At 42.8% G+C, this 16,989-nt stretch overlaps 1 protein-coding gene across 2 annotated transcripts in view; it reads right to left on the bottom strand.

Annotated features, from left to right (window-relative positions):
- TMEM131L (transmembrane 131 like) overlaps positions 1 to 16,989 on the bottom strand; it is a 160,004-nt gene that overhangs the window by 78,353 nt on the left and 64,662 nt on the right. For both annotated transcript variants that reach the window (XM_038755015.1, XM_038755016.1), the window contains exon 4: positions 769 to 837. In XM_038755015.1, coding sequence (XP_038610943.1) covers positions 769 to 837 — 69 coding nt within the window. The remainder of the gene's footprint in view (positions 1 to 768; positions 838 to 16,989) is intronic.

Here is a 16,989-nt window from a genome sequence, read left to right as displayed (position 1 = left end):
TGGAAATGCACTGCTGTGGTGGCAGGGTAAGGGATGAGAATGATGGTGTCTGTTCCTGCCAGTCACCTTAATCGTCCTTTAAACAGCAATGGATGAGGTCATGCAGGGAAACCAGTATGACCTTGGGAAACCTCCTGCTGATACCTGGCAGAAACTGGTTCAGACTGGCCCTCCTGGTAAGAGGTTCTTGTAGTAGTTCTAAGGTTCCTTCCATGAGACTGAGCTGCCCTTCCAAAACCAATGGCACACCACCCTTATCAAAGGTACCATAGCCTCTGCAGATGGCAGAGCAATAGCTCTCTTTCACTCATGCCCCAACTCCGCTACCAGGTTTTTGCATTTGTGGCTTAAATTCCCAGTATTACCTGTAAAGTAATATCTTCAGGTAAAGCCAAGTTCATTCCTCACCCCAATTTGTTCCAATATAATAATGCTGAATCATTCACATAAACAGTTGAACACTTTAAATAACCAGACATCCCATGAAAACATCATAAAACAGAGTGATAGGGCAAAAAAACACCAAAAAACTTCTATCAATTTCCTTTTTGCAAAAATGTTCCTGCTTAATTGATTCCAGGATCAAAGTCCCTTTATCATTATGGATAGTGTTGGGTTAATTACTTACAATGAATTTGTGTACCTGTACACAAAGGATATCCTAATTACAGTAAACAAGTCATAAAAAGTACTATAGTCATTCAAACAGCAATAAAAATGAGATTGAGGTTATGAAAAATATTTTTAAAGCATCAGAGAGCTACTTACTGCCTTCCAAAATCTAGGACTGAAGGCTGAAAATGTAAGCCCTCCTCATCCGACAGTTTAGCTGAAAAGCTGAAAAAGAAGAGAAAATAATTAATTTTTATTGAAGCTAAATCCTCAGCGTTAGACAGTAAGCCCCAGTGGGACAGGGACTGGGATCTGACTATCCTATACTTACCCCGGCATTTCACAGAGTTTTTAGGACATAATACATGCACTTAATAAATACCATCATTATTATAAGTGCTTTAAAATCCCCTGCTTTCTATGGGCTTCATCCCAACCTCTCATCCCTCCAGTGGAGCACCACTGCCAAGTGCTCAGGGAGAATTCAGCAAAATCAAAAATATTCAATGTGCCATCAGACCTAAAACCAGAGTACCATTTTTTTTTTTAGGAATTTGGATTTCAGGTGGACCAGACCCTAACTTCTTCAAGGCCTATGAAAGTGCAGGCAAGAGAGGGGCCAGGTCAGTCTGGGTCATTTCAGTGCCTCCAAAAACCCCCCACCCCCAACTAATTATGGGACCACTGCATAATTAGCATATGGTTAGCATAACACTGCAAAAATCAGATGCTGCTTTGCGACCCCATTTCCCATACAATAGATTCAGCTCCCTGGTCTCAGCACACTCACAGATATAATGGCATTTCGGGAGTCATCCTGCTTCTGAATCCACACACAGAGAAGTAGCTTATCATAAAACTTAGCCTAAAATGTGACAGGTGTGGTGTATTAGTACATTCTTCAGTAAACCTTATTACTAGCCATAGTATTATTTGAGGAACCAGGAATCACTACTTAGTTTTTTATGATTTAAGTTTTTTTCCTAAATACCAAAGGTCATAAGAATCAACAAAAGCAGTAATTTTTTTTTTAAAAAGAAACTATTATGCATCCTTTCTGAAGTTAAAAAATACACCCTAATTGTTTAACAATAAAATTCTATTACACATGTTTTCACAACACATTACTGGGAAATTTGGACCACCGGATAGGGTGCTAGCAATGTTGGAAAAACGGCTGGACAGAAGCGCCCCTAATCAAGTCACACAAACTAGTCAACCGAGTTTTCCTAACGGAAGAAGACTGTAACCCCCACATTACGGCAGAATAATGTGCATTCATTATACATACCAACTCCAAAACGTGATCATTCCTCCTCCTATTCAGAACTCAACTCTGATCCAGGCTCAGATCACCTCATTTCTGCATTACTAAAACCATCCATCACCAACCACACTATCAGCACTTCCCTACCTCTCCAACTGATTCAAAACACTTTATGTTGTAAAGACCATTTATCTCCTCTGTTTGACTTATTTCCTTCCCTAAAGCTTTAAGCTTGGCTTTCAAGACCAGCACCTATTTACACTCTTTTGGAGAACTCATTCGCTCTCATGGCTTCAACTACCACCTCTATGCAGATGATACCCAAATCTGCATCTCCAGCCCTAATCTCTCTCCTTCTCTCCAGTCTCAGATTTCCTTTTGCTTTCACCTTAAATTTAACATGTCCAAAACAGAGCTCCTCATCTTCCCACCCAAACCCTGTCCTCCCCCTGACTTTCCCATCACTGTATACGGCATCACCATCCTTCCTGTCTCACAAGCTGGTAGTCTTAGCATTATCCTTGACTCTTCTCTCTCATTCAACCCACATATTCAATCCGTCACTGAATCCTGTGGATCTCACCTTCTCAACATGGCTAAAATCCACCCTTTCCTCTCCTTCCAAACTGCTACCACATTAATAAAATCACTCATCCTATCCTGCCTGGATTATTACATCAGCCTTCTTGCTGACCATCCAACCTCCTGTCTCTTCCCACTCCAGTCCATACTTCACTCTGCTGCCCGAATCGTTTTTCTATAAAAATGGTCAGGACAACAATAAGAATAATAATAATAATGGCATTTATTGAGCGCTTACTATGTGCAAAGCACTGTTCTAAGCACTGGGGAGGTTACAAAGCGATCAGGTTGTCCCACAGGGGGCTCACAGTCTTAATCCCCATTTTACAGATGAGGTAACTGAGGCCCAGAGAAGTTAAGTGACTTGCCCAAAGTCACACAGCTGACAAATGGGGAGCCGGGATTTGAACCCATGACCTCTGACTCCAAAGCCCGGGCTCTTTCCACTGAGCCATGCTAAGTCACCGCCCTCCTCAAAAAACTCCAGTGATTGCCCATCCACCTCAATATCAAACAAAAACTCCTTACTATTGACTTTAAAATACTCCATCACCTTGCCCCCTCCAACCTCATCTCAATTCTTTCCTACAATCCAGCCGGCACAATTCGCTCTAGTGCTAACCTTCTCACTGTGCCTCGATCTCGCCTGTCTCGCAACCGACCCCTAGCCCATAACCCCTGACTCAGGCCTGGAACGCCTTCCCTCCTCAAATCAGACAGACAGTTACTCTCCCCCCTCTTCAGAGCCTTACTGAAGGCACATCTCTTCCAAGAGGCCTTCCCAGATTAAGTCACACTTTTCCTCATCTCCCACCCCCCTTCTGTGTCACCCTGACTTGCTCCCTTTGTTCTTCCTGCCTCCCAGCCCCTCAGCACTTATGTACGTACCTGTAATTTTATTGATGTCTGTCTCCTCCGCTCTAGACTGTAAGTTCCATCGTGGGAGGGAATGCCACTGTTTACTGCTGTATTGTACTTTCCCAAGCGCCTAATACAGTGCTCTGCACATAGTAAATGCTCAATAAATATGATTGAATGAATGAATCCCCTTCTTTTCTGCTGCTGCTTCTAGTTCACTTCATTTCTGCAAGAGAACCTACTTTTGGAGCTCCCTGTCCCACGTTTCAACTCCAGATTCACCACCATCTTCCACACTGGCCCAAATATGTAAATTGGAGGAGCCTCCCACTTCTCTGATAACCTCAAAGTCACTCTCAAACGGTTTCAACTCCATATTGGAGAAACCCTCCTAGCAGGTCACAAGACACTCTTCTAGATGAATGACAATCCCTCCTGTTTTGAAGACCTTACATATACCTCATTAGCTGCAGCAGCTGAAGAAAAAACAAACTCTTCCAATTAAAAAAAAATTAGCATTAACCTACTGAAAGAAAACAATCTGGGTAGAAGGCAGTGTTTCTGAAAAGTTGAAACCTGGGTCACTCTCCCTGTTTTAGAAATGTAAAATTAAACATATTGATAAGGGCTGTTGTTCTAAAATAAAATGACAATTTATCTTCAAAATGGCTTATTCTGCCACGATTTTAAATTCTCACGAAAACAGGTAGTCAAAATGATAGCAATCTGTTGCAACTGGAGCCCTCATCCAAGTCAGTATACCAAAAGATTCTCCCAAAGTTTTGGGGATTTTTGTGACTGAATAAAAACTCTAAATACTTTTCGGGATTGTGTCTGTGTGTGGTTGTGTGCTTTTTGATTTAAGGAAAGTCCCTTACAAATATCCAAAAGAATATCCATAATGCTCAGAAGTTTTTGGTTTGCTTATTCTCCTTGTAGTATAAGACCGGGGGACATAAAAGGAGAGGGTAATCTTTGGCTGATTCTTATATCCCAGCTCTACCGCATGTCTGCTGTGTGACCTTGGGCAAGTCACTTCACTTCTCTGAGCCTCAGTTACCTCATCTGGAAAATGGGGATGAAGACTGTGAGCCCCCCGTGGGGCAACATGATCACCGTGTAACCTCCCCAGCGCTTAGAACAGTGCTTGGCACATAGTAAGTGCTTAACAAATGCCATTATTATTATTATTAAAGCCTCAAACAATAACCAGTACCAAATGTTTTCTTCCCAAAATCACTCTTTGCAACAAACATCTGGGCCCTCTTGCCCAAGTGTGCCTGAGAAGGGAAGGAAGCCCAGGCCAGGGTTGTCTAATTTTCTTTCACTTAAAATATGTAAGCTTTTTTTTTTCACCAGACAAAACAGCTATTTGATTTTTTTCTCCTCTCAACCCACCAAATGTCTTCACTCAGAGGTCAATTTAGACTCGGAATAAATCAATCTAATGGATTTCAGAGCTTCCCAAACTTACAAGACAAGTAAATGAAATCCATCTGCAGTACTAACCTCGCACCTTTTAAATCAGTGCAGTATCTTGATTCTGGAAATAGACGAGCATTATAAATGACTTTATCTTCTCATTCAATGATGTCTGACCATGCGGAATCAGTACAGACTTAATGATTGAGCTTTCCCTGGAGCACACTGCTACCATTAAGAGCATGGGCCCGGGAGTCAGAGGACCTGGGTTCTAATTCCGGCCCCGCCACTTTTACTGTGTGACTTTGGGCACATCACTTCACTTCTCTGTGCTTCAGTTACTTCATGTGTAAAATGGGGGTTAAGGCTCTGAGCCCCATGTGGGACAGGAATTGTGACCAACCTGATTATCTTCTATCTTCCCCAGTGCCAGGCACATGGTAAGTGCTTAACAAATACCAGAAGAAATAAATTAGTGAGGAAAAATCTCCAGGCGACAGGGTTTCTTATCTGCAACCTTAATCTAACCAGGGTAAGAATCAGCAGGTCTAGTTCCAGTGAAGCCTATTTTTCTACTTGGGTATCCAACGAAAACGGTGAACATCCTTTATGAAAAGCCCCCTTAATCAAATCCATCAACGGTATTGAAGCACTCAATAAATCCATTTGACTGATCTAAAAACAGTACTAGGAAACCCTTGTCTCACTTACCTGCTACCCTGTACATCCTCCCCCATCTCTCCCCAAAGAGAAACTTAAAGCCAGCTTCTCTGCTTTACCCAAAAGCAAAGGATCATGGCAAAGACATAAAAAGCTGCCTAAATCTAAGGAAAATTTCTGCATTTCCTTCATGCTCTGATTCTGTGCTGCTTTCAGATGAAGTGCAAAAAATCCCCAGGCCCCAGTGGCAGCACAAGAGGTTGTTATGGCTACCAGCTAAAATCTGGAGATTAAATGACTTGTGTCAATATTCCAGAAAGTGGATGAGCTTTTTATATAAATGACTGAAGAAAACCCTGATAATAAAAAGAGTTCAAAGGTGTGTGGGAAAGTTCGTAAGTACCTAGCCTACTACAGGCTGCTTTTTAAAAAAAAGAAGGTAACCTCAGATGGACTCATTTTTCATTAAAAACCAGTGCCATAATCAGCAGAACAAGTCTACTTCTGCTGTACAGACTCATAACCACATTATGATTCCTTATTCAGCTAATGTTGTGATGTTATGCTTTTAATTTTTGTAGTAAGAGAATAACTAATTGTTTAGTGATGCTTGTTACAGAACACTGCATGTGAAGGAATTTCTAATTATTTTTCCAGAGATTCTGGAACTGATCCCAATTTGTAACGGATAAGTCTACAGGAAAACATACCCCATGATACAGCCATACATGATCTATCCATGGTTTCTAGAAACATATTATGGCTATATCATGGACCATGCCTGTATTATTAAATTATCCCTTGGCCTCCTTCTTGCATGCCAAACAATCCCAATTCCTGGAGTCTTTCACTCATAAGACCTGTTTTCTTTCCTTTTAAAAACTGGGTAGCAGCATGGCCTAATGAAAAGAGCCCAGGCCTGGGAATCAGCAGACCTGGGTTCTAATCCTGGCTCCACCACTTATCTGGGGTGTAACTTTGAGCAAGTCACTTCATTTCTCTGTGCCTCAGATCCCTCATCTGCAAAATGGAGATTAAATACCGCTTCTCCCAAAGTGGAACCTGGTGCTCTTATGCCTACCCCAGTGTTGGCACAGTTAGCGCTTAACGAATGCCACAGTTATTATTATAATTATTAACTGGTCAATCATGCTTGGACCCTTTCCAATACTACCACATCCTTTAAGAATTTGGTTTTCAAAATTGAACTGAGTACTCAAATAAGGATATGACCAGTGCAGAGTCCTGCAGGAATCATTACTAATGCTTAAATAACATACTCCTTCTTTTCCCCCTCCTCCCCATCGCCTTACCTCCTTCCCCTCCCCACAGCACCTGTATATATGTTTGTACGTATTTATTACTCTATTTATTTATTTATTTTATTTGTACTTATTTATTCTATTTATTTTATTTTGTTAATATGTTTTGTTTTGTTGTCTGTCTTCCCCTTCTAGACTGTGAACCTGCTGTTGGGTAGGGACTGTTTCTATATGTTGCCAACTTGTACTTCCCAAGCACTTAGTACAGTGCTCTGCACACAGTAAGCGCTCAATAAATACGATTGAATGAATGAATGAATGAATAAATCCTCAAACCACATTCCCTTTCTAAATAATGGATCCACAATGTTGCCTCATTTTCAGCTCCAAGTCTTTTTCTGCTAGGTCTTCCCCAACACACAGTTGTGTTGGATTTTCAATTCATTCTTAAATATACTCTCTTCCATACGATTCCACTTAAACTTCATTATCCTTAGGTAAAGCTGTTTTTTCCATTTCTCTAGACCACTATACATTTCGTTTCAGTCTTCCAAGGTGTTGACAACCCCACTCAATTTAACATCACCTGCAAACCTGGCATAGCTTATTCCTGTATTTGACTCATCAATAAAATGCAGAAACTGATCCCTGTGAGACGCCACTTGCTATTTCCTCCCAGACTGACACCTAACTATTGATGACTGTCTTTTGGGTGTCTCTTTGAGCCAGATGGCCACCCATCTCACACTTCCCAGTGTCAATGAGGGCTTCATGTGGAATCCAATGAAAATTGCTACTTATGATAAATTAGTCTGTTGTTTCTACATGGTCTGTCGTTTTCGATAAGGAAGTTACATATGTTTGGCTCAATTTACTACTCACAAAGATTCCTAGTATCTTTATGCTCTTTAGGTGATTGACTGCAAATTGTCTGATCACTTGTTTTACTATCTGGTACATATAATTACTAGTATCTTTTCTTGGCCCTCTTTACAGATGGGAATAAGAGTTGCCTTTCTGTAATTCTCAGGGAATTTTCCTGGCCTCCACAAGTTCTCGAAATAATGGCTAGTGGCTTTTTATTACACTTTACAATGTCTTCAGTTCCCTAGGCTGCAACTGGCTACTCTGATTTACAAGGCTCTTAACGGGTTTCTTCTCTTATTCTAGTTCTGCTTTCTGCCTTCTAATTCATTTCAAGTGGGATTTACCCTGGTTAACGGATTATACTGAATTCATTTTAAAGACAGAAATGAAAAATGAAAATGAATAAAAGCCTCTGACTTTTCACCATCATTAACTTTACCCTTCTAAAGGAACTGGCATTTCCCTTAATATAATCAAATAATTCTTGTTTTGTTTTAACTTGGTGTATCATTAATTTTTCTAACTTACCAATGCCATTTCTTTTTAACCCTTTCTGTATTAGAGTAATTCATTTTCCCTTTTTTTTAATTTCACTTTTGAAATTCTGTAGAACCCTGGATTCATTTAATTTGATGATAACCCTACTACCTTTCTCATTTTACCTCTGCATTGGTAAAGTTTGTTCCTGAACTAACAGAACATTCTTTTAGAGGAACAGCCAGTTTTCCGTAATTTCTTTGTCTCTTGTCCTTTCCTTCTATCAGTCTGTTTAGGATTATTCATTCAATCGTATTTATTGAGTGCTTACTGTGTGCACAGCACTATACTAATGCTCTTGTCCTTTCTCCCCACCCTAAATACTGAGCCTTTTGCAGGAAAGGGGCAGGTCTTAATTGATTCCCTTGTATTCACTCCACTGCATACTAAAGTGCTTTGCACACCATAAGTGCATAATAAATGTTAGTAATAATCATACTGTTTTTCCAAATAGGGCACTAAGACTGTTAAAATGTGTTTTCTTAAGTTCATTTTCTCTAATCTTGATTAATTTTTTCCTCCCTCTTCTTATGATCTGAACTATGAATTTTTTTTAGGATTTTAATAAACATCTTTCCTAACAAACTGCTTGGTGGGTCTACTGAAATCTGGTAAAAAAGAGTCTGAAGGACCATATTTAACACTGACTAATTTATTATCAACCCTGCTGGGGGGCAGTGAAAAAGGATCTCTGACATCCCCAGGGGATTTTGAGCTATACAGCTGTCTTCTGTCTGCCCTCTGCTCCCCTGAGGTTGGGACTTTTCCAATCAATGGTATTTATTGAGTGCTTCCTGTGTGCAGAGCACTGTATTAAATGCTTGGGAGAGTACAATACACCGGAGTTGGTAGACATGATCCCTGTCCACAAAGAGCTTACAGTTTAGATAGAGGGAGTTTACAGTCCAGAGGGGATTTGTTTCATACTGTTTCCCTTTGCTACCCCAAGGATGATAGCATTCTGGGTTTGGACATAAATAAGACTAGAAAATTATCCCTTACTGGCTCACCAATGGTGACCAAAATTTATGTGTTTGTGGGCTGGCTGCCATACGAGGACTAAAGTTGAGGGCACAGCCTGATCCCCTAGTGCGTTATCCGTACAAGAGCCACATCCAAACGGTGGAGTGCTGGCTTCCTCCATCAGTCAATCGATCATATTTATTAAGCATTTACTGTGTGCAGAGGACTGTACTAGGCACTTGGGAGAGCACAACAATATAATAAACACATTCCCTGTCCACAACATGCTTACAGTCTAGAGGGGGAGGTAGACACTAATATAAATTATTAAATTACAGATATGTACATAAGTGACGTGGAGCTGGGATGGTGGTGAAGGGCAGTGAATAAAAAGGGAGCAAGTCAGGGCAATGCAGATGGGAATGGGAGAAAAGGAAATGAGGGCTAGGTCAGAAAAGACCTCTTGGAGGAGATGTGCCTTCAACAAAGCTTTGAAGGTGGGGTGAGTAATTGTCTGTCGGATATGATGAGAGAGGGCATTCCAGGCCAGAGGTCGGACGTGGGTGAGAGGTCGGCAGTGAGATAGATGGGACTGAGGTAGAGTGAGTAGGTTAGCATTAGAGGAGCAAAATCTTCTTCCTGATCTGAGCTCTTCTTCAGAGTGAATCAGGGTGCCAAGGGAGGGGTGCCCAGTGGTTGTTAGGTTAAGTTTGAGGGGGAGGGAAATGTGGCAGAAAGCTGCCACCACTCTCACATCTTGCAGAGGGAGATATGGGAGATGGCTGATTCCACACCTCTGCTTCTAGTGATACTCGCCCCTCTATATTTCTCCACCATTTGATATGGCAACAAGCATCTGTCCAGGTCTTGAGATGCAGGGTGGCTTAGTGAAAACAGCACAGGCTTGGTTGTCAGAGGACATGGGTACTAATCCCAGCTCCTCCACTTGTCTGTTGTGTGTCCTTGGGCAAGTCACTTCAACTTCTCTGTGCCTTAGTTACCTCATCTGTAGAATGGGGATTAAGACTGTGAGCCCCACATGGAACAACCCTATTGCCTTGTATCTACCCCAGCGCTTAGAACAGTGCTTGGCACATAGAGCTTAACAAACACCACAATTATCATTATTATTCACTGCTGGCCCTCACTTTTGAGGCACATATGATTAGTCTGTTCCAATCATAGAGAACTAAGCAGATGCAAGCAGCAACACACCTCGCCACTGTACTTGTACACAAGTAAGAGTTAAGATTAACTTTCACTTAACAACACGCACATATGTGCAACCACTTATCCAACAACATATCACGTTCTATCAGGCAAACGTGCATGGCTGGAAGAGCACTCCATGCTCTCCAAAACATGCAGTGCAATTACGCACGTACCATACAACATAAAATGGTAGTAAAAGATATGATCCCTGCTCATGAATAGTTTACAGTATAATGAAGGGGAAAAGAAACAAAAATTGAGGGATATGCTGGAATAGAGTAAGATAAAAGATAAAAAACAACAAAGGCAAAAACAAATACAAAGGAACTCATGAACGTTGAGGTAGCTGAAAGAAAAGAAGCAAAATTCACCAGGGAATACTTTCTGGGTGTGACCTTGGGCAAGTCACTTAACTTTTCTGGGCCTCAGTTACCTCATCTGTAAAATGAGGATTAAGAGTGTGAGCCCCATGTGGGACAGGGACTGTGTCCAACCTGATTAACTTGTACCTACCCCAGCATTTAGAACTGTGCTTGGCACATAATAAGCTCTTAAGTACCATGCCATCTAACTTTTTAAAAGAGCACTGAGAGTGGGGGAGAGGTGGCGTTTGAGGAGGCAAGGGTGGGATTGAAGGCAGGTGGAAAAGTGTGAGGAATAGGTTGAGCATATGGGCCACGGAGCTTCTCGGTAGTGCCAACCTACTCAGGATGGGGGCCTATGCTGCAGTCCGCGTGGAACATGTCTGTGGCCACACTGGAAAGGCAAGGGCAAACCGCCACCGCGCATCCTGTGGTGGTGACTTCCACTTTTTTTTTTTTTGGCACCGTGGTCCCTCGGGGACGTAGTGATGGCTTTGAAAACTCACAGAGGCAAGGCGGAACGCAGCCAGACCCCTGGCGGCAGAAATGATGAGAAACAGAAAGTGAAAGTCAAGCGCCTTTTCACCCTATCAATTTTCAAAACCATTTCCTGCCCCAATAAAGCTGGAAAGGAAGAGCGGTGTCTGTGGGAACCTCAAAGAGTTGTTACATGTGTAATTCCTGATGGAGAGCTTTAAAAGTTAATGTTCTTCATTACTCTTGGGTTTTTAGAACCAGAAAAACAAGCTATTGTACTAAGTTCTGGCGTAGATACAAGATAATCAGGTTGGACACAGTCCCTTGTCCCACATAGGGCTCAGTCTTAATCCCCATTTTATAGATGAGGTAACTGAGGCAGAGAGAAAAATGACATGCCCAACGTCACACAGCAGACAGGGAGCAGAGCCACTAGTTAAACCAGCAAGCCCAGTTACTCTTCAAACCACAGTCGCATCACAAAGTAATTCAAGGATTACTCACTGTACTATGAACAGAATTAAAGCAATTCAAAGCAACTTAGGTTTTCTAAAGAACGTAATAGTCTCAACATCACCATGAGGAAGGTATATTTGAGAAAATGTGGACAATCAGGTCACATGACTTTACCCAAACCCAGAGAGGGTTAGAAGAGGACAAAGGTAATGTCTGCTGCTTCTCCCTGGCCTTGTCTAGACTCGTTTGCTTTTTTACAGAACAGTACATTTCTCTTCGTTTTTGGTGACTCTGCCATTTGTTCAGAATACAGCCAGTCTAGGAATTATGACCGAGCTACAACAAAGAGCCCTTTAGACAATTCTAAACTTACTCCAATTTGACTTATGACACATTGATTTCAACTTTAGGATGCTAGGCTCTTAACCCAAGGTATTACCCCTTCCTTTCTCACCCTCACTTCCCTCCCTCAGCGCTCCCCAGTTTCTCAGCCTGCATATTTCCTGTCCCCATTTCCTGAGTTTGCCTCTCTCCCCCCGTCCCAGGCCCCATCCTCTGCTCAGTTTCTGTTGTCTTGTCTTATTTAGCAGCTGCCAATGCTGCTCCTCCTCTCACCATCATCACCCCATGGCCTGCAACTCCTGCCCTCTCGGGTCGCAGAGGCGAAGATCTGAAGCTGCACCACGGGGGCATGGGGAAAGCAAATGGTGGTTAGCGCTAGAAGTGACTGCCATTTCCTATCTTCTTCCCTGTTGACCCCTCTTCGACCACTGCCCTCTCCCATCCTGGGGTCTTTGGCTTCAGAGGGTGGGGGCCAAGGAGGGAGTCTGTGGCCAAAGCGATGGCACCTTCCAAATATGAATCAAAGGAGCAGAAACTGAATGGGGCGCTGGGGGGTGGGGAGAGTGAAATTTCCTGCAGTGACAAATAACTGTTAATATTGTAGCTCTGCTTCCCACACTAGCTCCACTACTGTATCATGCTAGCAAAGTAGGTCAACTTAAATACATTAATGTAGCTCATTTAGAATTGAGTCCAGAATTATTAGGAATTTGGGAAAGATTAGGTATCAGACTTGGGTTCCAGATCAATCCCCCATTTGCAACACTGTTCCTATGAGGAAACTGGTTCCAAGTTACAAGGTTCAGATTTTAGATGCAGTTTACTTATGTGATGTAAGTCTGAGGACCACCTATCATTGGCTAATATGTAAAATTCATTAGTCCACAAAAGACATTAGTGAGTATTGGTCAGGAAGACACATAGAACAGAAGACTAGTAATGCCACCAGTTCATAAACAGTGAAGACAGCAGATTGAAAACAAGTTTCCAAGGAAATTTAAAATACTCTCTTCGTGTGGCAAATAACCCGACTGTGCAGATCTATATAACCTATATATACATGTCAATTTGAGATGAGAAAACCTCAATATTTTAAAAATCATCCTTGAAAATGATTAACTGGCTTCAATGATTTCCTTCATGTAGTGCTTACTATGCGCCAAGTACCAAATATCACTTTTTTAAAAGCACTGTGAAAGCGCTGGAGTAAATACAATATACTCAGATTGGATACAGTCTTTGTCCCACATGGGGCTCCCAATCTAACCAGGAGGGTGAACAGGCATTTAATCCACAGCCCATAGTTGAGCAAACAGATGAACGGAGAAGTTAAATTAGTTGCCCTACCTACATCCTACAATGGGCAAATGACGGGGCTGGGATTAGAACCCAGGTTCCCTAACTCCCAGCCCTGCACTCTCCCCACAAGGCTACAATGTTGATCTTACCAAAATGACTGCTGTTGCTGTTCCTTTCACAAGCCCCAGTGAAAGCTGTCAGCCTGAGAGTCTCCAGCCCATTCTGTCCTGGAGCTGCTTCCAAGAAATGGGCACTGGGCTTCGGTGAGGTGATGCCTAACTTCCAAATCTCCACATCAGGCCTGGTGAAATGGGGAGGTGAGTTTGTGGTATATGTGTTGGGGGAGACAGAACTGCAGCAGGCATGCACACTCGCAGTGTCCCCAAGCATCAAACCCTGTGCCATCAACCCATAAACATTGCTGTCTCACTGAGTAAGGAACTGCCCTCCAGGCAGCAAAGAAAAAGAATCACCTTAAGACAAGGACCTTTCTCTTCAAATGGGGTGGGGAATGAATTGTGCAAAATAAATGAAGTGAAAGGAGCATTTTCAGTCCTGGAGGATGGGAGAAGTGGGACTTTTAGAACCCTTAGAAATTCAGGATATTTCTGCTTGACCATTATTTTGTTAGTATGTTTGGTTTTGTTCTCTGTCTCCCTCTTTTAGACTGTGAGCCCACTGTTGGGTAGGGACTGTCTCTATATGTTGCCAACTTGTACTTCCCAAGCGCTTAGTACAGTGCTCTGCACACAGTAAGTGCTCAATAAATACGATTGATTGATTGATTGAAGTAAAGGGAATAGTAATAAAACGCTGCTGGTGGGGGGCATTTGCTCAAACGATGTATGGTCTTTGAAGTTCCATTGTTAGTTGTTCCTCATCGCCCCACAAAGAGAAGCAGTCAGTCAAATAAATTATATTTATTGAGCACTTACTATGTCAGAACACTGTACTAAGCACTTGGGACAGTACAATGTAACAATGTAACAGACAAATTCCCTGCCCACAGTGAGCTTATAGTCTAGAGGGGGTGACCAACATGAATATATATAATTTCAGATTCATTCATTCATTCAATCATATTTATTGAGCACTTACTGTGTGCAGAGCACTGTACTAAGCACTTGGGAAGTACAAGTCGGCGACATACAGAGACAGTCCCTACCCTACCCAACAACGGGCTCACAGTCTAGAAGGGGGAGACAGACAACAAAACAAAACATGTGGTCAGGTGTCAAGTCATTAGAATGAATAGAAGTAAAGCTAAAAGCACATCATTGACAAAAATAAATAGAATAGTAAATATGTACAAGTAAAACAGAGTAATAAATCTGTACAAACATATATACAGGTGCTGTGGGGAGGGGAAGGAGGTAAGGCGGGGGGTGGGGGGGAGGAGAGGAAAAAGGGGGCTCAGTCTAGGAAGGCCTCCTGGAGGAGGTGAGCTCTCAGTAGGGCTTTGAAGGGAGGAAGAGAGCTAGCTTGGCGGATGTGCGGAGGGAGTTATGTACAGAAGTGCTGTGGGACTGGTAGGAGGGATGAATAAAGAGAGCAAGTCAGGCAACACAGAGGGGAATTGAAGAAAAGGAAAAGAGGGCTTAGTCAGGGAAGGCCTTTCGGAAGAGATGTGCCTTAAATAAGGCTTTGAAGGTGGGTGGGGGGAGTAATTGCCTGTCAAATGAGCAGGGAGAGTTTCCAGGCCAGATGCAGGACATAGGTGAGAGGTTGGCAGCTACTGATGAGACCGAGATAGTGAGAAGGCTATATTATAGTAGGAAAGGGGAGGTGATGTGGTGGGGGGAGGGGAGGAAGGCAAGGTGATTGACTGCTTTAAAGCCAATGATGAGGCAGCATGGCCTACTAGGTAAGCATGGGCCTGGTATTCAGAAGGATCTGGGTTCTAATCCTTAGTACACGATTAGCTCAGTGCTCTGCAAACAGTAAATGCTCAATAAATACGATTGCACGAATCAATGAATCCTGGTTCTGCCATTTGTCTGCTGTGTGACCTTGGGTAAGTCACTTCACTTCTCTGTACTTCAGTTCCCGCATCTCTAAAAAGGAGAATAAGACCGTGAGCCCTATGTGGGACACAGACTGTGTCCAATCTGATTAGCTTGTATCTAACAAGCTAATCAAATAGTGCCCGACAAATAGTAAGGGCTTAACAAATACACTAAAAAACAATTTACTGAGTTCCTTGTGGGTGGGGACGGTATCTCCCTTGCATATTACCAAGTACTGCTCAACAAATGTTGGCAATGAGTGTGTGACTGGCAATCAATCCTATTTATTAAGTGCTTACTCTGGGCAGAGCACTGTAATAATAATAATAATAATAATAATAGCATTTATTAAGCACTTACTATGTGCAAAGCACTGTCCTAAGCGCTGGGGAGGTTACAAGGTGATCAGGTTGTCCCACGGGGGGCTCACAGTCTTAATCTCCATTTTACAGATGAGGTAACAGGCACAGAGAAGATAAGTGATTTACCCAAAGTCACAGAGCTGACAATTGGCGGAGCCAGAATTTGAACCCATGACTGCTGACTCCACTGAGCCACTCTGCTTCTCCTATTGTACTGTACTAAGTACTTGGAAGGGTACACTAAGAGCTGGTAGACACGTTCCTTGCCCGCGAGGAACTTACAGTCTAGAGTTTACAGTTATGGCAATACAAATATGCACTTCATGTGGCTTTGATATATGTATATATATTTTTAAATGTCCTCTTCCTTTTTCTTCCAACTGTGCATGTTCAAAGCCCATTTTCAGAATTTAGGCCATAACCCTAAAGTTTTCATTTCCTCAGAGCTTAAGAATTGCAAACGTTTGTCCCTGGTCTAGTGGTAACTGCCTGTCCCTGCAGAAGCGGCAGGAGGGCTTCAGAGACAGGCCAGGAGACAGAGAGTACAGCAGCGTGGGTTTCACTTTTGGTGTGGTTCCTTACTTCTCTGGGTAGGCCTGCCTCACAGGGCCTCCTGCCTCACCGGACCTTAGCTGGGACATTAATGGAGCAAGAACCTGGGGCCCGAATCCAGCTGAGAGAAGGGGTTTAATAATAATGATGGCTTTTGTTAAGCGCTTACTATGTACAAAGCACTGTTCAAGCTCTGGCGGGGGATACAAGGTAATCAGGTTGTCCCCCGAGGAGCTCACAGTCTTAATCCCCATTTTACTGATGAGGTAACTGAGGCTCAGAGAAGTTAACTGACTTGCCCAAAGTCACAGAGCTGACAAGTGGCGGACCTGGGATCAGAACCCATGACCTCTGCTTCTACGCTGGGTTTGGGTCCAGGAACCAGCCAGGTCAATCAATCAATCAATCAATCAATCAATCGTATTTACTGAGGTCAGCCTCAAGAGGTCTGGGAGAAGAAGGAAGGGCAGCATACGTTACACTGCACACACTGTCCAACCTGCCCTCTCCCCCCGGCCCTTTGTTTTAAACAGTGGTATTTGTTAGGCACCTACTATGTGCCAGGCACTGTACGAAGCCTGTGAGTGAGGTCCTTGCCAGAGAGATAAATAAGTTTGCCCCGGAACATCTACTGGCCTCAGTTTTTGCACATTTATTGCTCCATCTGTGGAATCTATATTATCTCTTGAAGATAAGCGTGGATACAAGCTAATCAGGTTGGATCCAGTCCCTGTCCCACATGGGGTTCAGTCTTACTCCCCATTTTACAGATGAGGCAACTGAGGCACAGAGAAGTTACGTGATTTGCTTCAGGTCACAGAGCAAAGTGGCAGAGACGGGATTAGAACCCAGGTCCTCCTGACTCCCAAGCCTGTTCTCTAGCCACTAGGT

Source organism: Tachyglossus aculeatus, chromosome 12 (assembly GCF_015852505.1).
Source record: "Tachyglossus aculeatus isolate mTacAcu1 chromosome 12, mTacAcu1.pri, whole genome shotgun sequence".
NCBI lineage: Eukaryota > Metazoa > Chordata > Mammalia > Monotremata > Tachyglossidae > Tachyglossus > Tachyglossus aculeatus.
Note: the sequence above shows the minus strand (reverse complement) of the source record. Positions and strands in the feature narration are given on the sequence as shown.